The sequence below is a fragment of the Chrysemys picta genome, chromosome 8, assembly GCF_011386835.1.
Source record: "Chrysemys picta bellii isolate R12L10 chromosome 8, ASM1138683v2, whole genome shotgun sequence".
Classification (NCBI taxonomy): domain Eukaryota; kingdom Metazoa; phylum Chordata; order Testudines; family Emydidae; genus Chrysemys; species Chrysemys picta.
The window spans coordinates 65,611,183-65,635,756 of NC_088798.1; the positions used below are offsets into that span (position 1 = coordinate 65,611,183).

Here is a 24,574-nt window from a genome sequence, read left to right on the forward strand (position 1 = left end):
CGCACCCCTCTCCCCCAGCACCCACGGCACTTTTTGGGTGTAGGAGGGGGCTCAGGGCTGGGGGTTGGAGCTTGGGACAGGGTAAGGGCTCTGGACGTCACTTACCTTCGGGGGGTGGGGGGTCCCCGGAAGCGGCAACATCCCCCTCCCTCAGCTCTTAGGCGGAGGCGTAGCCAGGCACCTCTGCGCACTGCTTTCAGCCTGTAGGCACAGTCCCTGTGGAGCCGGCACTCGGGGCGGAGGCAGTGCACAGAGCTGCCTGGCCACACCTCTGCCTAGGAATTGAGGGAGGGGGATGTTGCTGCTTCCGGGGAGGCACAGAGCCAGGTAGGGAGCCTGCCAGCCCTGCCAACTCCCCCCCCTCCCCAGCACCCATGGTGCCCCCAGGCCGCCCCCCTCCCCAGCACCCACGGCACCCCTGGGCCACCCCCCACGCCACCAAGATTTAGTTAGGGGTATATAGTACAAGTCACGGACAGGTCACAGGTCATGAATTTTTGTTTACTGCATGTGACCTATCCATGACTTTTACTAAAAATACCCGTGACTAAAATGTAGCCTTACTTATAGGACATACAGGATAGACACTGGGGCAAAAGTAAATGTAGTAACAGAAACTGAAATAGAAAGACGTAAGCAGACCATAAACATGGAAGAGTCAAAAGTGTCTGTGAAAAACTATAATGGATGAACAATTCCAGTGTTGGGAATGAGTGCTGACACTTAAATACAAAGGGAAGATGATAAAACAAGAGTTTGTGGTGGTACATAGAGGCAAGCAACCAGTCTTTGGCCTACACATGTGTAAGGGGCTTGGTCTCATTATGAGGATGTATGCCACAGAGAGACAGAAGAACAATAAGAACCAGATATGAAAGTATTAATAGCATCATATAACGATGTATCCACAGGAAATGGGTGCCTTCCACTAACATACAAGATAAGGTTAAGAGAAGATACAGAGACAGTGGTATATGCTACACGAAAAGTTCCACAATTTTTAAGAAAGATACTAGAAGAAGAGATCACAGACTTTAAGGCCAGAAGGGATTATCATGATCATCTAGTTGGACCTCTTGCACATTCCAGGCCAGAGAACCTCACCCACCCACTCCTGTAATAAACCCCTAACCTCTGGCTGAGTTACTGAAATCCTCAAATAATGATTTAAAGACTTCAAGTCATAGAGAATCCACCATTTACTCTAGTTCAAACCAGCAAGTGACCTGTGCCTCATGCTCCAGAGGAATGTGAAAGACCCTCAGGATCTCTGCCAATCTGACCTGGGGGAAAATTCCTTCCCTACCCCAAACATGATGATCAGTTAGATCCTGAGCATGTTGGTGAGACCCACCAGCCAGACACCTGGGAAAGAATTCTCTGTAGTAACTCAGAGCCCTCCCCATCTAGTGTCCCATCTCCAGCCATTGGGATTTTTGCTACTAGCAGTTGCAGATTGGTTACATGCCATTATAGGCAGTCCCATCATACGATCCCCTTCATAAATTTATCAGGCTCAGTATTTTTTTTACCCTCCTTCTCCCCCACACCGCTCCCCTTGGGAGGCTGTTACAGAACTTCACTCCTCTGATGGCTAGAAAACGTCATCTAATTTTAAGCCTAAACTTGTTGATGGACAGTTTATATCCATTTGTTCTTGTGTCAACACTGGCACTGAACTTAAATAACTCCTCTCCCTCCCTGGTATTTATCCCTCAAATGTATTTATAGAACGCAAAGCTATCTCCCATCAGCCTTCGTTTGGTTAGGCTAAACAAGCCAAGCTCCTTGAGTCTCCTATCATAAGGCAGGTTTTCCATTCCTTGGATAATCCTAGCAGCCCTTTTCTGCATCTCTGCATCTCCTGGAAGATGGTATTATTTGGAGAATAGAAGACCATCAGATTGGGATCAGTCCTTAGAAATCGTAGAGAAAAAAGAAGAGGGACCACAGCTGTGCATGGACCTTAAGGAGCTGAACAAAAACATAAAAAGAGAACATTTCTACTTGCCCACAAGAAGTAAAATATTGTCTGAGATGGCAGGAGCCAAATTCTTCAGCAAATTAGATGCATCATCAGGATTTTGTCAGATCCCCTTGGACACAGAGCTCCACGATCATAGAATCATAGAATATTAGGGTTGGAAGAGACCTCAGGAGGTCATCTAGTCCAACCCCCTATTCAAAGCAGGACCAACACCAACTAAATCATCCCAGCCAAGGCTTTGTCAAGCCGGGCCTTAAAAACCTCTAAGGATGGAGATTCCACCATCTCTCCAGGTATCCTATTCCAGTGCTTCACCACTCTCCTAGTGAAACAATGTTTCCTAATATCCAACCTAGACCTCCCCCACTGGAACTTGAGACCATTGCTTTTTGTTCTGTCATCTGCCACCACAGACAACAGCCGAGCTCCATCCTCTTTGGAACCCCCCTTCAGGTAGTTGAAGCTGCTATCAAATCCCTCCTCACTCTTCATTTCTGCAGACTAAATAACCCCAGTTCCCTCAGCCTCTCCTCATAAGTCATGTGTCCCAGCCCCCTAATCATTTTCATTGCCCTCCGCTGGACTCTCTCCAATTTGTCCACATCCCTTCTGTAGTGGGGGGACCAAAACTTGTACACAATATTCTAGGTGTGGCCTCACCAGTGCCGAATAGAGGGGAATAATCACTTCCCTCAACCTGCTGGCAATGATCCCACTAATACATCCCAATATGCTGTTAGCCTTCTTGGCAACAAGGGCGCACTACTGACTCATATCCAGCTTCTCATCCACTGTAATTCCCAGATCCTTTTCTGCAGAACTGCTGCTTAGCCAGTCGATTCCCAGCCTGTAGCGGTGCATGGGATTCTTTCTTCCTAAGTGCAGGACTCTGCACTTGTCCTTGTTAAACCTCATCAGATTTCTTTTGGCCCAATCCTCCAATTTGTCTAGGTCACTCTGGACCCTATCCCTACCCTCCAACGTATCAACCTCTTCCCCCAGCTTAGTGTCATCTGCAAACTTACTGACTTGTACTTTCAACACACCATTTGGTAGATACTGCTTCCTAAGACTTCCTTTCAGAATATGTTTGCCTGCAGAACATGAGCCAGATGTGAGAGACCCTAGGAGGTGTGAAAGTGTAGCCTGAGGGCACAATAATTTGGGCAGCACTGCTGTTGAATATCAGGAACAAGTGAAGAGAGTATTGGAAATTGTGAGAGCAAATAACCTTAAACTGAATTAAGGCAAATGTCAATTTCAAATCATGGAGATAACATACCTGGGAGGACAGAGTGACCTCAAAGGGAGTGTTGCCCAATGAAACAAAGATTTGGACAATACTGAACATGTCAAGACCTGAAGATATAAATAATAATATGTGGAGATATACCTATCTCATAGAACTGGAAGGGATTCCAAAGGGTCATCAAGTCCAGCCCCCTGCCTTCACTAGCAGAGGCAAGTACTGATTTTGCTCAAGATCCCTAAGTGGCCTCCTCAAGGATTGAACTCACAACCCTGGCTTTAGCAAGCCAATGCTCAAACCACTGAGCTGTCCCTCCCCCATTAAAAAAGGGAATAAAAAGATAAAAAAGGGAATTCAAAGGCTGCTAGGAACTATGCCAGCAAGTTCATGCCTAACTTTGTAGCTTCCACAACTCACCTAAGACACCTCCGCCACAAGGTCACTGAATGAGCATGGATGCCCGAACATGAAAGCCCATTCTGATATCAGCACCAGTGCTGCAGTTTTTTGATCCATTGAAAGCATCAAACTCTCCACAGATGCCTTGAAAAGAGGGTGGGAGCAGTACTATTACAGTGTCATAGAACTGGTTGTGTCTTCTGTGCCTCAAGGGATATGACAGCTGCAGTGAATTTCTCGATGCTTCAAAGCAGAAACTGATCACAAACATGGCTACCCCTCTGAAACTACTGATTGCGATTCACAAAAGGAACTTTGCGAAGAACCACTGAGACTGGGGCTGCTTTCGAAAATACAGAATTATGTGTGGCAGAGCACCAGCTTTGCTTCGCGAGGTCCTGCACTTCTGGGCAGTTAGGGTTTGCCTCAGAGGTTTGCTGTGACCCTCAATGTAGCCTCTCTCCCCTCCTAGAGAGGAGGGTTACAGCTTACTGAGTCACCTTCATCATCGGCCAGTCAATGGGTTTGGTGTAAGAACCCTCTTTAGTCCCTGTCTTCCTTCTGCAGGAGGGGGCTCCCCGCCCACCCTACACCCCAGGCCTCCGGACCTTTTCATCGGGCCCCTGCCCCATGGCCCCACCCAGCCATCCCACCCCTTCACCGTGAGCCGGCTGAATGAACTGCAGCCGGCTCGTTTCCAGACCGTGTCAAGGAAACATCTGTATACGCTCATGCTCCACACCCTTCATGTCCTCACCCTCACGTCCCGTCCTGTCACAACATGGCGGGACCTCCTACCACCTCTGGAGAGTGAGGAACCCCGGTGGGCCAGCCTATATTCCACCCTGGTCCCGAAGCCTGCTGGGGATATTAGTTGGGGGCTCCTTCACGGAGCCGTGAGCACGGGGGTCTTCTTGGCGTGGTTCACCCCCGTGCCGGACACCTGCCCCTTTTGCAGCATGAAGGAGACCCTGACACAGGTGTATCTAGAGTGCACCAGGTTGCAGTCCCTATTCCGGCTCCTCTTAAACATCCTGTTACGTTTTTGGCTGCACTTTTCCCCTCACCTCCTTATCTATGCACTCCCTATCCAGGGCCCCAACAAGTCGTGGGACCTCCTTGTAAACCTCCTCCTAGCACTGACCAAAATGGCCATCTACAAGACCAGAGAGAGGAGGTTGGCTGATGGGGTTTCCTGCGACTGCGGGGCCTATTTCTGATCCTCCGTCCATTCATGCATCCAGGCGGAGTTCTTCTGGGTGGTGTTTGCTGGCTCCCTTGACACTTTTGAGAAGCAGTGGGCACTGTCCGGGGTTCTCTGCTAGGTGTCCCCATCAGGTTTCCTTCATTTAGCCCTGTGACCTCACTTCTGTCCCTGTTATATCTTTAGTTGTCCCCCGTAATTAATTGAGATCCTGGACTTTCTGGATCCTCCCCTTAGGCTGGGGGAGGTCCTTTAGCAGTGGGCTTCCACCCACCCACTTTCCAGATCCCAACAGGACCAGACTCCTGCACTCAACCGCTCTGGGTCTGTCACACATGTAACCTTTGAGTTCCAACCCAGACACCACATAGTAATGGCTAGGGCCCTACCAAATTCATGACCCATTTTGGTCAATTTCATGGTCATGTTATTTTAAAAATTGTAAATTTCATGATCTCAGCTATTTAAATCTGAAATTTCATGTGTTGTAATTGTAGGGATCCTGACCCAAAAAGGAATTGTGAAGGGGGGTTGTGGTACCCTACCCTTACTTCTGCACTGCTGCTAGCAGCAGCGCTGCCTTCAGAGCTGGACAGCTAGTGAGCGGTGGCTGCTGGCTCGGAGCCAAGCTCTGAAGACAGAGCTGCTGCCAGCAGTAACGCAGAAGTAAGGATGGCATGGTATGGTATTACCACCCTTACTTCTGCGCTGCTGCCTGAAGAGCTGGGCCCTCAATCAGCAGCTGCCCAGCTCTGAAGGCAGCAGTGCAGAAGCAAGGTTGGCAATACTGTGCCCCCCTAAAATAACCTTGCGGAACCCCCCCCCCCCCCCCCCCGCAACTCCCTTTTGGGTCAGGACCCCCAAGTTAAGAAACACTTGTCTCCCCCGTGAAATCTGTAAAGTATAGGGTGAAAACACACAAAAGACCAGATTTCACAGGGAGAGACCAGATTTCACAGTCCATGATGCATTTTTCATGGCCATGAATTTGGTAGGGCCCTAGTAATGGCAGATGCACTCTCAAGAGCAAATGCTCTATCTGTCGATTCACAGGCTGATGATCTGGAACAAGGAATAAACATTATGTGAATTCAGCTAAAGACTAAATGCTGCAAACAGAAGAAGTAAAGGAGGAAAAAATCAGCACTGCACACTTGTATATTTCCACTGCAGAAATGAGTTGTCAGTGCTCTCAGGAGCACGCTGAAAGGGGACACAGGTCATGGTTCCCACAGTGATGGGAAGGAGAATATTGAATCTAATACACGAAAAGCACCTGGGAATGACCAAACCAAAAAGGAGAGCTAGAGAAGTTGTATTCTGGTCACAAATGAGCAGTGACATTGAAGAGATGATGAGCAGGCATGGAACGTATCAGAAGTACAGAGATTCCCAGCAGAAAGAACCAATGATACTGCAAGAACAACTCGCAGTTCCACAGGACAAAGTCAGAATTGACACGTTCAGCCTGACATGATCATCTGGTTATAATGGACTACTTTACAAAGTTCCCAGAAGTAGTCAGATTCGAAGATACCATCCTGACAACAGTTTCCAGACTCATCATAGAATTCCATAACTGACTGTTGTTAGTGCTGTGGAGTGTTGTTAAGGCTGCTAAGTTTTTAATGCTGCTAATGTGGCTGTTCTTGGAGCCCCAGTGTTAGCTGTATTAGCAGGGAGTGCAGCCTGCTGATTCAGCAGACCTCGATGTCAGAGGTGGATTATGGTTTGGTGGGGCCCTGGGCCAGAGCAAGTGGGGGCCCCTTCCCACCCCTTCCACCTGCAGTCCCGTCCCCCCCCAACCCCTCAGTGCTCCTGCCAGGGAAATGGGGTCGGGACACGAGGGCTTGCCCTGCTCGGATCAGCAGGAGTGCTGGGCAGAGTGGGGCAAGCCCCCACGCTCCGACCACGCTCCCCGGCAGAAGCACCGGGCAGGCGGAGCGGGTCAGTGCTCAGGGGCACCCATTTTTCCAGGGCCCCCCAATTGGCGGGGGGCCCTGGGCACAGGCCCCATTTGCCCAGTAGCTAATCCGCCACTGCTCAATGTTATTCATAAGAAAGACCACAGGCTCAGTTTGGTGGCGAAGCTGCATGGCCACATTTATTGTCCACAATCCCACAGTACTAGTGCTCCATAGGAGCTACAGATACACTAACATGTGTGCCTGTGGCAATGGTAACAGTTCTATCAGCACACCAGGATGCTGTCCCCTAGGATAGCACAAAGATGTCCCTCCTATGAGTTCTCCTTTTATACAGTGATACAAACAAGTTATGTATTACACTCCAGGTGTTGTTAGTTTCCATCCTTATCCTTGTACCTGCTAGTTCAAACAAAACATCCTCATCCATTATCCTATCATCCCCTCCTTATCTTTACAAAGGTGTGTTCTTGTACCATATATTAAAAATGTGTTTATATTAGTGTTCTCAACCTATTTATCATTGTGGGCCGCATATGCAGCCCACAAAGTGTTACCTGGGCCGCAGGTTGAGAACCACAGTGCCCCCCACTTAACTCCCCCCACAAACCCCTATGCCCAGTGCTCTCCACCCAGAGATCTCTCCACAGCGTGGGGCCAGGAGCAGAGTGCCGGGTGCGGGGCGGGTGGCAGGGCCCCCAACCCCGAACCCCATTGCGTGGGGACCCTGACCCTGCTGCATCTGTCATCTATTTGCATAAATCCAAAGTAAAAAGCAGGTGTCCTTCAAGGACTGTATTTAGTGAGTACTTTGCAGGCGAAGAGTACTAATTTAACAAATAAGTGCAAAAAACATAATGGGTTTTATGTTTATAATGGGTACCTAGCTATCAGTTCTCTAAGGCTAGGTCTACACTACGGGGGGGTTGACCTAAGATACGCAACTTCAGCTACGTGAATAGCGTAGCTGAAGTTGCATATTTTAGGTCGACTTACCTGGCTGTGAGGACGGCGGCGAGTTGACCACTGCCACTCCCCCGCCGACTCCACTTCCGCCTCTCACTGCGGTGGAGTTCCGGAGTCGACGGCAGAGCGATCGGGGATCGATTTTATCACGTCTATGCGATAAAAATCGATCCCCAATAGATCGATTGCTACCCGCCGATCCGGCGGGTAGTGAAGACATGCCCTTAGTTTGTTAAAAGTCTGCTTTTCTGAAGTCCATTGTCCTTATTCCGCTGCTCTCATTCCTTCCTTTCCTTAAAACCATGAAATATATCACTTCATGATCACTTTCACCCAAATTGCCTTTCACCTTCACATTCTCAACCAATTCCTCCCTGTTGGTCAGAATCAAGTCTAAAATGGCTGCCTCCCACCTCCCCCCCCCACCCCGAATTACTTCCTCCACTTTCTGAAACAAAAAGGTGTCCCCAACAATGTTCCCTCTAATTTTTTTCATCCATGTGCGGAATGAATTTTGTTATGTGCACCAATATTGAGATGATGTGGGCCACCAGTAGAAACAAAAAATCTAGATATAATATATATTTTTAAAAAGTTACCATAGGGATAATTATTGCAGTCAGGACAGGTTAGGCACTTTAGAACTCACTACTCAAAGAATTGAATTTAAACATGAGAGAGAAATAAAATTCTGAAATGCACAGACCAGTCAAAAACTAAAATAACAGCACTTTGAAAGAAGAAAATTATAGAGAATATATGTGCATTGCAGGAAGTACCCAGAAGTAACAATAACAACACAAGTATGTGTTGGGAGGTGAGTGTGAAAGAGACAGAGAGTATGTGTGTGTCAGACAGAGACTGTGTGTGTGTGTGTGAGAAAGAAACAGAGACAGTGCGTGTGTGCGTGAGACACAGACCGTGTGTATGTGTGCTGGCTGCTGGGAAAGTATATGAGAGACCACGCTGTCTCTTTAAGGACACAGGCACTCACCAGCAGGCTTGTTCAGACCACAGCAGCTACCACCAGCTCCCTTCCCTGAGTGCTGTCCCCCAACCCTGCTCTTCAGAGATGGGGTACTGGGGGGGACACCCTGACATCAGTGCCCCCCGGTCCCTCCGCTCTGCACAGCAAGCAGGAGGGTCCCAGGAGCTGCTGGCCAGGGGCTCCAAGGCAGAGGGCAGGAGCAATGCAGCTGCAGAGCAGCAGGGGCAGGGGCATCTGAACACACATTGCTGGATGTGCAGGGCTCTGCTAATCAAGTACGTGGCACTTGATTGACTCTTGGGGGGCCACACAGCTTAGAGAGAACATAGGTCCCCAGTATGTTATTGGACGCTTTGTGTTTTGCCATATTACTTTTCCAACAGATTTCTGGGAAGTTAAAGTCCCCCATTACTACCAGGTCTTGCGTTTCAGATATTTCTGCTATTTGTTCTAGAAATGCCTCATTTACCTCCCCTTCTTAATTTGGTGGTCTGGAGTAGACCCCTACCATGATGTCATCCCTATTTTCCCCCCTTTTATCTTTGCCCAGATACTTTCAAATGATCTGCCTCCCACCTCCTTCTGGATCTCAAACGAACTTCCTCCCTTTGTTCCCCTGCCTATCCTTCCTGAACAACTATCCCCCTCTATAACAACATTCCAGTCATGAAATTTATCCCACCAAGTCTCTGTGAATCCAATTGTCATAACTTAGCTTATGAGCTAATACTTCCAGTTTTTCCTGTTTATTCCCCATACCTCTTGTATATAGACATCTAAGATGTTGAATAGATTCACCCACTGATTTTCCTCTTGTTGTTTGTATGACCCTATGGTAACTTTCCATGTCCCTCCCCCAACATCTAGCTCTCTGTTAAGGTCACCTTCTTCTATGTGTACCTGTGCTTTTGTCACCTGGCCTCTTTGAACCTACTTTAAAGCCCTCCTCACTAGGTTATGTGAGTTGGTGTGTGAAGATGCTGTTCCCCTTCTTAATCAGGTGGACCCCATCTCTTCCCAGCAGACCTTCTTCCCAGAACAGCCTTCCATCGCTGAGGAAGCCAAAGCCCTCCCAACAACACCATCTGGGCAGCCAAGCATTCATCTCGAATGATCAACCGCTGTGCTCGTCAGTAAGATAGTTCACATGGTTAGGCAGCCAGTGTGCTGAGACCACCTCCCAGCAGGTTGACTAGCATTGTCTCATAGATTCATAGATTCTAGGACTGGAAGGGACCTCGAGAGGTCATCGAGTCCAGTCCCCTGCCCTCATGGCAGGACCAAATACTGTCTAGACCATCCCTGATAAACATTTATCTAACCTACTCTTAAATATCTCCAGAAATGGAGATTCCACAACCTCCCTAGGCAATTTATTTCAGTGTTTAACCACCCTGAGAGTTAGGAACTTTTTCCTAATGTCCAACCTAAACCTCCCTTGCTGCAGTTTAAGCCCATTGCTTCTTGTTCTATCCTTAGAGGCTAAGGTGAACAAGTTTTCTCCCTCCTCCTTATGACACCCTTTTAGATACCTGAAAACTGCTATCATGTCCCCTCTCAGTCGTCTCTTTTCCAAACTAAACAAACCCAATTCTTTCAGCCTTCCTTCATAGGTCATGTTCTCAAGACCTTTAATCATTCTTGTTGCTCTTCTCTGGACCCTCTCCAATTTCTCCACATCTTTCTTGAAATGCAGTGCCCAGAACTGGACACAATACTCCAGTTGAGGCCTAACCAGCGCAGAGTAGAGCAGAAGAATGACTTCTCGTGTCTTGCTCACAACACACCTGTTAATACATCCCAGAATCATGTTTGCTTTTTTTGCAACAGCATCACACTGTTGATTCATATTTCGCTTGTGGTCCACTATAACCCCTAGATCCTTCTGCTCCCCTGTCTGTCATCCTGTCTCCACCTGTTGTTCCTTTGGGGCAGGGAACATCTTTTTGTTTAAAATAATTAATATGCTTAAATGCCTCATTCCTAATAATAGTAAATTACTACTGAAGCTTGTGACATGGTATAGAAACCCTGCACTAGCATGGAAGGGGTTAAGGAGCTGCTTTGGGCTAGGGTGGCCCTGCCCCACCGCACCTGCAAATCGGGTCAGGAAGAGGAGTTAGAAGGAAGGAACTCCACTCAGATGGGGGCAACCCTGGGAAGGGAACAGGCTGAGCTTCTCTGGCCCTGGAGAGAGGGCTGACAACCTGCAGAGCCCCTGCCCTCGCAGAATGAGGGTGCAGATCCCTGAGCTAAAAGGGGGAAAGACTGAGACTTGCACTGGAACCCAGTGACCTCTGACATGGACAGTGACATATGCATCAGAAGAAGTGGGCTGTAGTCCACGAAAGATTATGCTCTAATAAATTTGTTAGTCTCTAAGGTGCCACAAGTACTCCTGTTCTTTTTGCAGATACAGACTAACACGGCTGCTACTCTGAAAAGTGACATTTCAGGGGCTTCTGAAGTCAGAGGCCCATACCCTGGAGGAAGCTGCTTACAGACTTTCCTTTCCCTTTCTTGTGTTGAACCTAGTTTGATGACTGCTGACTGAGTTGTTGTTTCTTCTGCGAGCCTGAGAGGGGAAGAAACAGCCAAGAGACCTCAGCCAGATGGTTAAGCACTGGCCCACTAGAAAGACACACCCTGCAGCACCCACTAGGGTAGGAGTATTGGATTTGTGTCTGTGCACTCCCCATATAGCCCCAAAAGGGAGTGCTGCACCCAGGGGCGGCTCTAGGCACCAGCTAAACAAGCAGGTGCCTAGGGCGACAAAATGTATGGGGCGGCAAAATGCTGGGGTCTCACCTCAAGCAGCATCTTGGGCTGGATCATGTTCTGCTGCCGGGTGCGGCGGGGGCACGGAGCCGGCTAAGTGGGGAGCGTGTCCCCGCCACTCTCCCATGGGCACCGGCCACCCCACCCCCTCAGGCGGGAGCCGGTAGTGCAGCCCTGCCCCGGCTGCAGAGGACGGACAGCTCCTCCTTGGCTTGTCCCCCCCGCTGCAAGCCAAGGATCGGCCTGTCCTCTGCAGCCGGGGCAGGGCCGAGCTACCGGCTCCTGCCTGGGGGGGCGGGGGGGGCCGCTGCCCGCGGGAGAGCTACGCGAACAAGCCAAGAAGCGGCCTGTCCTCTGCAGCCGGGGCAGGGCCGCGCTACCGGCTCCACCTGGGGGGTGGGCACTGACAGCGGGAGAGTGGTAGGAGCCAGTAGCGACCTGGCAGAGAGGGGCAGCATCTGTCCAGCAAGCCCAGCACCTCTTCCTTGGCTCCTCCAGCCACAGAGCTCTCTCCATTGCATGTCCCTCGGGCTCCCAGCTGGGTGGCCTCAGCGCTGGGAAAACGCCAGCAGGGCTGGGTCCAGTGTGTATCCGAGCTTGTGGGGCGCTCTCTTGCCCCAATGACTAGCGCCTTACCTACAGCAAGTACAGTAGTGCAATAGGCGTGTGACGTGAAAAATATCATGTCACGTTGTGACACGGTCACTCAAATCACAATTACGTGTGTGTACTGTGCTGCCCTATCAGCGCCATTCGCGCTAATTTCCGTTTTGCGTCGGTGCCAGTGGTTATAGGGCTAAAATGCCGGGACAAAAACGAAAATGACTTTCTGGTGCTGCTTACCGGCAACAAAGAGAGAAACGGCAAAAAGAATTAGGAAAACTATCTCGTTCTTCAAAAAAGTATTTTTAAAAAGTCAACAATCAAGGAGAAAGCGCTAAGCAATGCATTGAAGGTGATTATTCATCAACTGATGAAGACTGATCGAACCAAAGATTACCTTTAGCAACTGATAAAGATGAACAACAATCTGACCAAAGATTATAATCTTCACTAACTGATAAAGACAAACAATCCCAATCCATCCAAAGATTTACTACTTCAGCTGAAGAGTCCAGAAATGAAGAACTGTTATCCAAATCTAAAACTGAAGAACAATTATTGGAAGATGGAGATACTGACATAGGATCGGATCCAAATACATGGCCGACAATAATTACTGATACAATGTGAATTATTATTATGAAAAAAGGTCCTTCAAAACTAGATCCTACATTTGAATATCCATTTAATGAGTTGAATAGTCGATTTATGCCATCCAGTATGAAGAAAAAAATGAAAAATGGGGAACAAATTAATAGATCGTGGTTAGTATATTCACAGACCAAAGATGTAGTTTTTTGTTTTTGCTGCAAACTGTTCTGTAACTCGGACATTCTTCTGACAACTGCAGGTTTTAATGACTGGCGAAATCTGCATCAGCATTTGAAAGAACATGAAACATCAGAAAATCATTTACGCTCATTGACAAATTGGATTACGTACCGGTACAAAAATCGATGCGGTACAGCAACGTCAACTAAATTCAGAAATTCTACGTTGGCAAGCAGTGTTGGAATGTTTACTGGCAATCATTAATTTCCTAGCCGAACAGTGCCTCGCATTCCGTGGATCCTCAGATATTTTATATGAGAATAACAATGGAAATTTCTTAAAATTGGTTGAGTTATTGACAAAATTTGATAATGTTATGGCTGAGCATGTACGAAGAGTGAAAGATGGAGAGGTTCACACCCATTATTTGGGTAAAAATACACAAAATGAGATAATAGAATTAATTTCTAATGGAGTGCGTAATGAAATTTTATCGAATTTGAAACATGCCAAATATTACTCAATTATAGTTGATTGTACTCAAGATCTGAGCAAAACCGAGCAAATGTCAATAGTTTTACAATTTCTGAAAATTGATGAAAATGCAGAAGTGAAAATTTGTGAATACTTTCTAGAATTTATACCAGTGAACGAAACTACTGGGAAAGCCCTCATAGATGTAATTCTACAGAGATTGGAACACTATGGAATACCTTTAGAAAATATGCGCTGCCAAGGGTACGATAACGGCTCAAACATGCGAGAATGACATGCAGGTGTACAGCAAAGAATATTGAATTTAAACAATCAAGCTTTTTTCATTCCTTGCCATGCGCATTCGCTCAATCTGGTTGTCAGTGATGCCGCCAAATCATCTAAAGATGCCGTTTCATATTTTACCACAGTGCAAGCAATTTACAACTTTTTTAGTGCTTCCACTAGGGTTACCATTCGTCCGGATTTACCCGGACATGTCCTCCTTTTTGTGCTAAAAATAGCGTCCGGGGGGAATTTGTAAAGCACTCACAATGTCCGGGATTTCCCCCCTCCCCCGGCAGAGCAGAGCGAGCGGCTGGGAGGGCTGCAGGAAAGACCCGGGCTGGACTCAGGAGCAGCTGTAGAGGAGCCGGATCCGCCCTGCATTCTGAGCAAGTGTATCAGCACAAAGTGCAGCCCTCCCCTTTTGCAACTGGGAGCGGTTTCTGCCATGCAGCGTAGCAAAACGGGAGCGAGAGCACTTTGTGCTGATACAAGGGCAGCTCTCCCCTGCAGCCCGGTCCGGGCCAGGGACCGGGTTTTGTTGTGCAGGGCCAGTGACCGGGTTTTGTTGTGCTGGGGAGCTTAGCCACGTGTCCGGCTCGCACAGAGCCCAACACCCTGTTCTGAGCAGCAGGGTAAGGGGGCCAGGGGGCAGGAGAAGGGGCAGGGAGGTTCTGGAGGGGGCAGTCAAGAAACAGGGGGGGGCTTTTTGGGGGGAGTGGAGAAAGTTTTGGGCAGTCAGGGTACAGGTAGGGGGTAGGGTCCTGGGGGGCAGTTGGGGGGGGTTTAGGAGGGGGGCAGTTAGGGGACAAGGAACAGGGAGTCTTAGGTAGGGGGTGGGGTTCTGGAGGGCAGTTAGGAGCAGGGGTCCCAGGAGGGGGCAGTCAGGGGACAAGGAACAGGGAGTCTTAGGTAGGGGGTGGGGTTCTGGAGGGCAGTTAGGAGCAGGGGTCCCAGGAGGGGGCAGTCAGGGGACAAGGAGCGGGGGGGTGGGGGGGTGGGAGTTCTGGGGGGGAGCTGTCAGGGGGCAGGAGTGGGGAGAGGGATTGGAGCAGTCAGGGGACAGGGAGCAGAGGGGTTTAGATGGGTTGGGAGTTCTGGGGGGGGCTGTCAGGGGGCAGGAGTGCGGAGAGGGATCGGAGCAGTCAGGGGACAGGGAGCAGAGGGGTTTAGATGGGTTGGGAGTTCTGGGGGGGGCTGTCAGGGGGTGGGGAGTGGTTGGATGGGGCGTGGGAGTCCAAGGGGTCTGTCTGGGGGTGGGGGTGTGGATAAGGGTTGGGGCAGTCAGGGGACAAGAGGCAGGGAGGCTTAGATAGGGAGTGGAGTCCTGGGGGGCAGTTAGGGGCAGGGGTCCCAGGAGGGGGCAGTCAGGGGACAAGGAATGGGGGGAGGGTTGGGAGTTCTGGGGGGGCGGGAAGTGGGAGGGGCAGGGGCGGGGCTAGGGCGGGGCTCCTCCCGTCCTCTTTTTTGCTTGCTGAAATATGGTAACCCTAGCTTCCACACACCGTTGGGCAGTCTTGAAGAAGCATCTTGAACAAAAACTCACACTTAAACCTCTGAGTCAAACTAGATGGGAAAGCAGGATAGAAGCTATTAGACCATTCCTATATTCATCAGGAGAATATTCATCAGGAGAGATTTACGATGCACTATTCGAAATAAACCAGGACTTGTCGTATGATCCTTCATTTCGACATGAAGCTGAAACATTGGCTCAGAAAATGACGCAGTTTCAATTTTCATGTTGCACAGTTATTTGGCACAATATTCTAAATCAAATTAATTTGAACAGCAAAGTTATGCAGAACATAACCATAGACATATCCGAGGCAAAGATGATTTTGAATAAAACGCTGGAATGTTTAAAAAAATACCGTTCAGATGAAGGACTTGAAGAAACTGTCAAAGAAGCAACAACAATAGCAGAGGATCTTGATTTTGAACCAGCGTTTGCACCTCAACAATTCATTCGTCCTCGGAAAAAAACAAGACAGTTTTGTTATGAGGCTCATGACGATCCTATTCTTGATCCAAACGAAAGGTTTAAAGTTGAATGTTTCTATTGTATTTTGGATGTAGCTATAACTTCCATTGAAGAAAGATTTTGTCAGTTGCATGGTCATTGTGAAACTTTTGAATTTTTATACGATATTGGAAATATTAAAAATCAGTTTTCCAAAGAAGACCTCATGAAGCAGTGCCAAGACCTACATTTAGCGCTCAGTACTGATAACGCTGCTGACATTGATGCAGTAGAATTGTATGATGAATTAATAGCTTTATCTGAGCTAATAAGTCCTAAAACTTCTCCTCTAAAAGTATTAGAATTTATAGGCAAGAAATGATTTTTTCACTCCAAATACTGCTATAGCATTATGCATTCTTTTAACATTACCAGTATCAGTGGCTTCTGGTGAGCGCAGTTTCTCAAAACTGAAATTACTAAAAAATTATTTGAGGTCCACCATGTCTCAAAATCGTATGTCAGGACTGGCATTAATTTCAATTGAAAGTACTATTGCAAAAAATTTAGATTTCACTGACTTATTAAAAGACTACGCAAGTATAAAAACCAGAAAAATTCAGTTCATATGAATGCTTTTAATTTATGAGAAACTGGAAGACACTAATGTTTTTCATTACAGTGTATAGTTGAACTCAAATTGTTTGTAATTGTGTTTTTGTTAAAATTAAATGTTAAAATTACACTAGTAGGAAATTGTTTTATTTCACTAACTACAAATTCTCTGTTTTCATTTTTTTTTTTATTTTAAACAGTCAAAACAAAACTGCAAAGTGCAAACATGTGTAAAAGCCAAAAAAAAGCACGCCGGGGGGGCAGCCAAAATTTTTTTTCTTGGGACAGCAAAAAACCTAGAGCCGGTCCTGGCTGCACCATGGACAGATGTGTGACAAAGCTCTTATTAGGACATCATAAAGAAACACAACTAGATGTAAACCATTCGCTCTCATGAGAATGGCTCTCATAGGGTTACCATATTTCAGCAAGCAAAAAAGAGGATGGGAGGAGCCCCGCCCTAGCCCCACCCCTGTCCTGCCCTAGCCCCGCCCCATCCTGCCCTAGCCCCGCCCCTGCCCCTCCCACTCCCCCCCTCAGAACCCCCAACCCCCCCCCACTCCTTGTCCCCTGACTGCCCCCTCTTAGGACCCCTGCCCCTAACTGCCCCCCAGGACTCCACCCCCTACCTAAGCCTCCCTGCCTCTTGTCCCCTGACTGCCCCCTCCTGAGACCCTCCCCCTATCCTAACTGGCCCCCTAGGACTCTACCCCCTACCTGTACCCTGACTGCCCCAACCCTTATCCACACCCCCACCCCCAGACAGACCCCTGGGACTCCCACGCCCCATCCAACCACTCCCCACCCCCTGACAACCCCCCGCAGAACTCCCAAACACTCCCCCTCTGCTCCTTGTCCCCTGACTGCCCCCTCCTGGGACCCCTGCTCCTAACTGCCCTCCAGAACCCCACCCCCTACCTAAGCCTCCCTGTTCCTTGTCCCCTAACTATCCCCCCCAAATGCTCCCCCGGACCCTACCCCCTACCTGTACCCTGACTGCCCAAAACCTTATCCACACCCCCACCCCCAGAAAGCCCCCCCAAACTCCTGACCCCCCCCATCTCTTGACTGCCCCCTCCAGAATCTCCCTGCCCCTTCTCCGACCCCCTGGCTCCCTTGTCGTTGGCCTTCGGCTAATGTCTCTGTGAACTTGCTCAGGAACTGCCTGAGCCGTTCTCCCGGCACGCTGTGGAGCTGGGGAGGAGCTCCAGACTGCTGGAGGCGATCTGCGACTGCAGGGAGGGAGGGAGTGATCTCTGCTGCAGTGGGGAGGAGGGGGAAGTGGAGGACGGGCTCTCTCTGGCTGTCGGAGCCCCATGTAAGTGACACCATCTGGCCGGCTGCCCTGTCAGCCGCACACGCTCTGCGCGGGGTGGGGGGGGGGGGAGTCCGGACATTTACAAATTCCCCCCGGATGCTATTTTTAGCTCAAAAAGCCGGATATGTCTGGGGGAATCCGGACGAATGGTAACACTAGGCTCTCAGCCAAAGAGACTTTTGGCAAGTCACTCAAAGGCCTGTGGTTTCCAACAGCTCCTGTTTCTCCCTCTTTCAGGTTTTCCTTAGCACCAGGCGGGGTGCATGGATACTTGGTCGGATTGGAGAAGAAGGGTACCCCATGGACACAATTTATATCACTCGCTACTTGGAATTCCTCAAGCGCATTGTGCCTCTATGCCTGCTTAACTACTTTGCAGAGAAGAAACTGAATGCAAAATTCAACCATGCAATCTATGGCCTACAGCCTGCGCACAGGTGAGCTGGGGAGATCAGGAGACTTTCTCCAGGCTGTGGAGCCAGGAGTGGAAGGGTCATGTTCATTCTGCCCACACAGACTCCACAGGAGAATGGAGAGCTGGGGCCTGTCAAGCACTGGAGAGAGGGGCAGAGCCTCAGGCCCCATGACAAAATGTAAGATCTCAGGCAAACCTGCAGCTAGAGTCTCTAAGGCCTGGGTTCAATCCCTTGCTGTGCCAGATTCCCCCCAGCCAATCTCTGTCCATCACCTGGGGCCCAGCTCGCATTGCTGCTGCTATGCCAAATCTGTCAGCATTTGCTTCACCTGAGGCCTAGCTCTTATTCCCACTGCTGCCCTCTAAAACATGACTATCCCTTGGGTTAAAAATATCCTTGAGAGATGTAAATGCCAAGGAAGGGGAGGAGTTATTTTGTGTGATATATGGGAGTAAACAGAATGGTACTGGATGACATCATTAAGGCCATGTCTTCACTTACAAGCTTACATTGGCACAGATGTACCGATACAGCTGTGCCGTTGTAAGATCACTCATGTAGCCACATTATGCCGATGGGAGAGAGCTCTCCCATTGATATAGTAAAACGAGCTCAACGAGCAGCCGTAACTATGTTGGCAGGAGATGCTCTCCTGCCGACATAGCACTGTGAAACATGAGCGCTTATGCTGACAAGACTTTCATTGTTCGGGTGTTTTTTCACACCCCTGAGTGACAAAAGTTTTGCTGGCATAGGTGCTAGTGTAGACATGGCCTAAGAAAGAGATAATTTAAGCTGAATACCTGAAAGAACTTGCAAATGGCAAGCTGTTAGACCAGGGAATTGTTTGTTATTATTTATTCATTGATTTGTGGTAGCACCGAGGAGGCCTACTCAAGGACCAGGATCTCATGGTGCAAGATGCTGGACAAACACAGAACAAAAACAGTTTATCAGAGGAAGTGGTGGATGCATAGACTGGACAAAGCAATAGAATTCCTTACATGGAGTGATCCTGCATGTGAAGCAGAATGGACTGAATAACCTGATGTGTCCTTCCCATGACTTCCAGTTGCAGTGCTAGCACATTCTGTGTGGGAGGAAATAGTTCCCTTTTCTCCTGGCAGCTTCCTGCCCTGAGGAAGGTCACCTCCTGCCCAAAGAGATCTTCACATTTCTTGTATTTCCTTTGTGCCATTCAGGTTTTTCAGCCAGCACCCAACCTTCAACGACGACCTGCCAAACCGTATCATCTCAGGCAAGGTGCTGGTAAAACCAAACATCAGAGAGTTCACCGAAACCAGCGCCATCTTTGAAGACGGCACCAGAGAGGAGGACATTGATGTGGTTGTCTTCGCTACGGGATACAGCTTCTCTTTCCCCTTCCTTGGGGATTGTGCCAAAGTGATCAAAAACCAGGTCTCCCTGTATAAATTTGTCTTCCCTCCTCAGCTGGAGAAGCCAACTCTGGCTTTCATTGGCCTCATCCAGCCACTGGGGGCCATCATGCCCATTGCCGAACTCCAGGGTCGCTGGGCGACACGTGTGTTCAAGGGTACGTGAACCAAAATGCAGGAAATAGTCTAGTGCCTGCTGGGCAGAGAAAACGCAGACATTTCCAAGGAAATCCTACAGCCAGTGCTGTTCAGGTGGACAACCTGCCATCTTGCAACATTTCCGCTGCTCTCCGTCTTTCGTCTGCTGTCTTCCTACTGAAAGGTGACCTGGTTATGTTCTTTGCTTCTTTGTGATGCATAGAGGCCTGGTTGTTTTTATTTTGGAAGCTTTCTGTGAAAACTGTCCCTTCCCCCAAAAAGATCATTTCCAGCTCTGTTCTCTGTGTACTCCTACACCCTCCCTCTCTGTTGGTGCTGGAGTCTGGCTAGCTTTCTCTTACCCTCTGGCTGCAGTTAGTTTGCACTTTTGCTCACGCCCTCTCCTTTGCTCACCCACTCCCAGCTCCCTGCCTTTCGAATTCCAACGCCCCCCTGAATGTTCAGCCTTCCTGGGGGCAGGAGGTGTTGCTGAGGGTTCAAGAGTTGTTACTCTCTAGGGTTTATTCGGGAGCAGGGGAAGAGAGAGGAGGCACAAACAACGCTCTTTTCTCTGAGGATCTTTATCTTTTCTTTGTTCCTCTTATTGCCCAGGAGTTGTTGCCTCTGTGTCTGAGAGCACCTCATGGATCTCCCTTCTGACTTGGGCTTCTCTTTCCTAGGGCTGAACGGATTGCCTTCAGCAAGCAACATGATGGCCGATATTGCGCAGAAGAGAGAGGAAATGGCAAAAAGGTAGGAACTATTATGTGAATCAGTAACCACTGGGCATGCTGGGAAGGCAGCGGGACAATCAGCTCCCCACCCCTTCTGCCTATTTCCCTGCTTCACTTTTTGCCTCCCTTTATCCCCATGGGGACCTTTAGCCAACAAACATTGCATTTCATGCACCCATCCTCTAGGTCTCCCAGGGAAGTATGTCTTATCACAAAGAGTGTGTAAGAATCAGGGTCCTACTGAACCCCAAACAAGGGGAAATGATCTGTGTGAGTAGGTTTATCCATCTGCCCCATATATTCTTCCCTTTTTCTTGTTACAGAATTCTATCCCTCACATTCTGCCTTACTGCCACCACCTATTCCTCTCTCTCTCCTTCCTGCATCCCACATTCCCCTGACTCCCTATATTTTTCCTGTCTATTTGATACCCTTTCAGCACAGAGGCAGCTGTTTTCACTGAGGACACTATGGCTGCCATTGTTCCCAGTGAGATTGGACATGCTGAACCTCTTTACTGGGAGCAGCCTGTACCACTTGAGAAATCTGTAAGGGGAATGGTGGACATCTTGACTGAGGGCATTCTTTGGCTTCAGTCACACTGAAAATAATGGGAGAAGGCAGATATATTGAATAATGGCAAAAATTGCTCACATCAAACTCTCAATCATGAGGTCATAAAAACCTTTAAACCCCAAATCCTAAGAATATCATGCAACTCATGCTAAATTTTCAAGTGTTGACAACTCTGTGGATGGCTGGGTGTTAATTTCCAGCCATTTTACTTTGCTGTTAAGCACTCCTCCGTATTGTGTAGCAACTTAACTTTCAGGAGGGTTGGCCCTTCAATTCTACTTAAAAACAGAGGGTTGAATAATTTGGGGAAGCTCCAGATAAAGATTTTAAATAGAAGATAGAGTAAGGTCTGAGGCCAAAGTTGCTTTGGAGAATGTATCCAGCTCTTCTAAGGAGAATGAAGTGAAACTCATCCCCATCCCACACACAAGATCAATGTGCCACTTGTGTCCCAATTACGGCCCAAGGAATCTCTGTGCAGGGGTGAATTTCTCTCACAGTCAGTGAACAGAAAACAGCTCTAATCTTTGTAATGAGTGGAAGTAATCCAACCTCCAAAGGTGCAAAAGTACATCAGCATCTCCTTCTCCTCACATTTCAGAGAGGGATAGAAGCTCATTGGAATGTCATTTCCTGGTCAGTGCAGTTTCCATTTGACCACACTCCAGAGACACCTGCACTTCTGTTTCTCATTTCAGGTATGTGAAAAGCCAGCGCTACACCATCCAGATGGATTACATCCCGTACATGGATGAAGTGGCCTGCCTGGCAGGGGTCAAGCCCAAACTCCTGTCTCTCTTCCTCATGGATCCAAAGCTCGCCGTGGAGGTTTTCTTTGGTCCCTGCACCTCATACCAGTATCGCCTGAGAAGGCCAGGGAAGTGGGATGGAGCCAGGAAAGCCATCTTGACCCAGAGAGAACGGATCATTAAACCTCTGAAAACTAGAGTCCTAGATGATTATACAGGTGCCTTGGTGCCTTACTACCTTCAGATTTTTCTCATTGTTGCTTTACTTACTGTAACTTTTGCTTATTTTCCTTGGTCCTTTTTTCCCCTCTGACAAGTGTCATTTTTCAAGCTGCGAGTCCAGTTCATGGTTTCCCTTCTTTCCTTTGCATTCATATGGGCAGACTGGACTATGGTGGGCACCTCTGTTGTCAGCTATTTCAACAAGGTGAGAGCCTGTCTTCTATGTAGGGTAAACTTGCTCTAATGTAGATGCAAAGTCTGCAGTAAGGGTACACAAGGCCTGTTAAGTCCCATTCAAACCCTGTTTTTGAACCCCACAACAAGTGATATAATAAGAGAAATCCCCAACCATTTCCAAAGTCTCCACTGGCCTGGTTCAGGCAGTGTGACTGAAGATTGAGGGGCAGCTGGCATCACTGCTGGCAGCTTCATAGTTGGCTGGTTGGTGTACCTGGTGAATCGAGCCATTGCTGATCCCCAGCCTCAAGTGCAGGAGGGGCTTGTGGGATCTGTTGTCTTCTAACTCTTATGCTTGCTGCAGCTTCTGGATGCTTAAGCTTCCTGGATCAGAGCAGGGCTCCAAGTCAATTTCAAACCTCTGAGAGAGCCAGAAAATGGCTTCCTCTCCATGTAGCTGAGAAATCAACTCCCCCCCAGCTGCTCTCTTGGGTCCCATGGTCCCTCCACAGACCAACCCAGGGCCCAGTCTGTCTATCACTGTTGTGTGTGCGCTCTCCAGCAGGCAGGCAAGCTCAGTCGCTATGCTGTGCTTCTCCCTAGGGGAGGTGCATCTACAGTCCCATGCTGGCAGGGGCTACAAGTCACTTTAGGGTGGAATTAGGGACAAGGGTGTCATGGAAGGCAGCAGCCCTCGGGCCCTGGGGAAGCAGGGGAAGCTCTTGGAGTCTGGCCTGAGTTAGGGCTGGGTAAGGACTCAGCACCTCTCACACGGAAGAGATAGAGACCTGAGTAGAGGGAAGGGTCTGAGCTCTGTAGACCACAGAATCCCTGTCTAGGAAGGACTTTGTCTCAGAGTAGGTTTGTCCCAGCAGCACACAGCGATTCAAGCAAAGCTAAAGCAAAAGTCTCGCTGCTATTGTTATCTGGATCTGTTAATTGTGTTTAATTTGGTCGGTCTGCTTTTCTGAACGCACTCCCATTACTTCAGCCTGACCAAGTAAACCTCTGTTTATGTGTGATCCTTGCATGTATCCTTCCTAGGGAAGCCCATAAAGTGTTGGGCTGTAATAGTTGGTGTGCCTACAATGCTTGTCATGTGGTGCTCTCAGCTACCAACCATATACTGTGTGTGATGGCTCATGCAAACCCTCGTTCACGCCTATCTGGGACAAAGGAGGGATGATAAGAGTCTGAGATTTTTTGAGGAAACAAAGTGGCTCATCGACATCATCAAACATGCTTAGTCTACTAAGGACCATTGCCAGCCAGAGTGATCTCAGTAGATGGTGTCATACCAGGTGTTGTGAGGTTCCCAGCTCAGGCACAATCCTGTCAATCGCTGGGGCTGCCCCAGGGGCGGCACCAGTTAGGGGCAGGGCATGCATCCCTTGGCACAGCAATGGAGAGCAAGGGAAGCTTTTGTCCATCCTGGCAACATGATACATGCAATGCTGCTTTTGAATATAATGAGCAACTAAAGAAAAGACAGATCTTTGTGAGATTGTGCCATTTCCCACAAAGTCAAACCACTTTATGCTCAGGCTGAGGCTCAAATAAGAACATCTGTATTTTTTGACCTTTTTGATAAATGATCTTCACAAAGACACCTTGAAACCCACTCAGAAGCCCAAGCCTTTGAAGTTCCTAGTTTCATTCCTCTTCAACTATCTTGTCCCAGATTGATACAAAGTACAAGTGTGGGAATTGTGGGAATATTCTTATGAACAATAGGTGTGACTCAACTTAATCATTTTGCATTGCTTCCCCCTGAGTATGAAGGGGTTAATTTCTCCCTGGGGACAAGGGAGTGAGTTGGCTGTAGATCACATAAGCCTGCCTAGAACTGATTGGAATCAACACAGGTGAATGGAGGTTCCAGGAGAGTCAACAGAAGCCCCATCAACAGAACATTAACTTTCAATGGCTGGCCGCCAAGGAAGCTGAACATATGACCACAGCACAGCTGCTTCTGGAGCCACAGGGGCCAGGTGTTAACAGAGTGTGTCTTAAGTTTGCTGCTGCCCAGGACAGACACACATGACACAGAGAGGCTGAAAGAGACTCCAGGAGGCCCTGGAACAGTAGGGCAATTGCTTTGGCCAATACATACTCGGACTTAAACTTTGCTTTACCATGTGGACTCTTAATTGATGTTCTCTAGTTGACTAATAAATGCTTTCTTGGTTTTGGTAAAAGGCTGCCCTGCAGATAATTACTAGCTATATTGCTGCCTGAAGGTGTAACATTTCTAACAAGTGTCTGAACTCTTTTGGACTCACTAGAGAGCCAGGGTGAGAAACAAGAATGGAGTAGCCTTAAGTCTCAGGGTCATGGGATTGTCCTTATAAAAAGCTGTGGCTAGGGCCTAGCGAATAATAGGGATACTCCCACAGAGACTGTATAATAGCTGAAGCATCGAATCCCCTGTAAACCCATGACTATAAACTAGGCCAGGCCTCGAGGGTGAGATGACATCCCCATCAGGGACCTGATAAAAAAAAAATCTGCTAGGAAGGGTCTTAGGCCAGGTCTACAGTAATAAGTATACATCGTCATAGCTATATCTCTCAGGGTGTAAAAAATCCACCCCTCTGAGCAATGCAACTATGCTGCTCTAAGCCCTGATGTAGACACCAC

General features: G+C 48.4%; 1 protein-coding gene across 1 annotated transcript in view; it reads left to right on the plus strand.

The window, feature by feature from the left end:
- LOC101940796 (flavin-containing monooxygenase 5-like) overlaps positions 1-24,132 on the plus strand; it is a 36,594-nt gene extending 12,462 nt beyond the window's left edge. The window contains exons 5-8 of the mRNA XM_005311510.4: positions 17,763-17,962; positions 19,144-19,496; positions 20,157-20,229; positions 21,485-24,132. Coding sequence (XP_005311567.2) covers positions 17,763-17,962; positions 19,144-19,496; positions 20,157-20,229; positions 21,485-21,848 — 990 coding nt within the window. The 3' untranslated portion in view covers positions 21,849-24,132. The remainder of the gene's footprint in view (positions 1-17,762; positions 17,963-19,143; positions 19,497-20,156; positions 20,230-21,484) is intronic.
- The last annotated feature ends 442 nt before the right edge of the window (positions 24,133-24,574 follow it).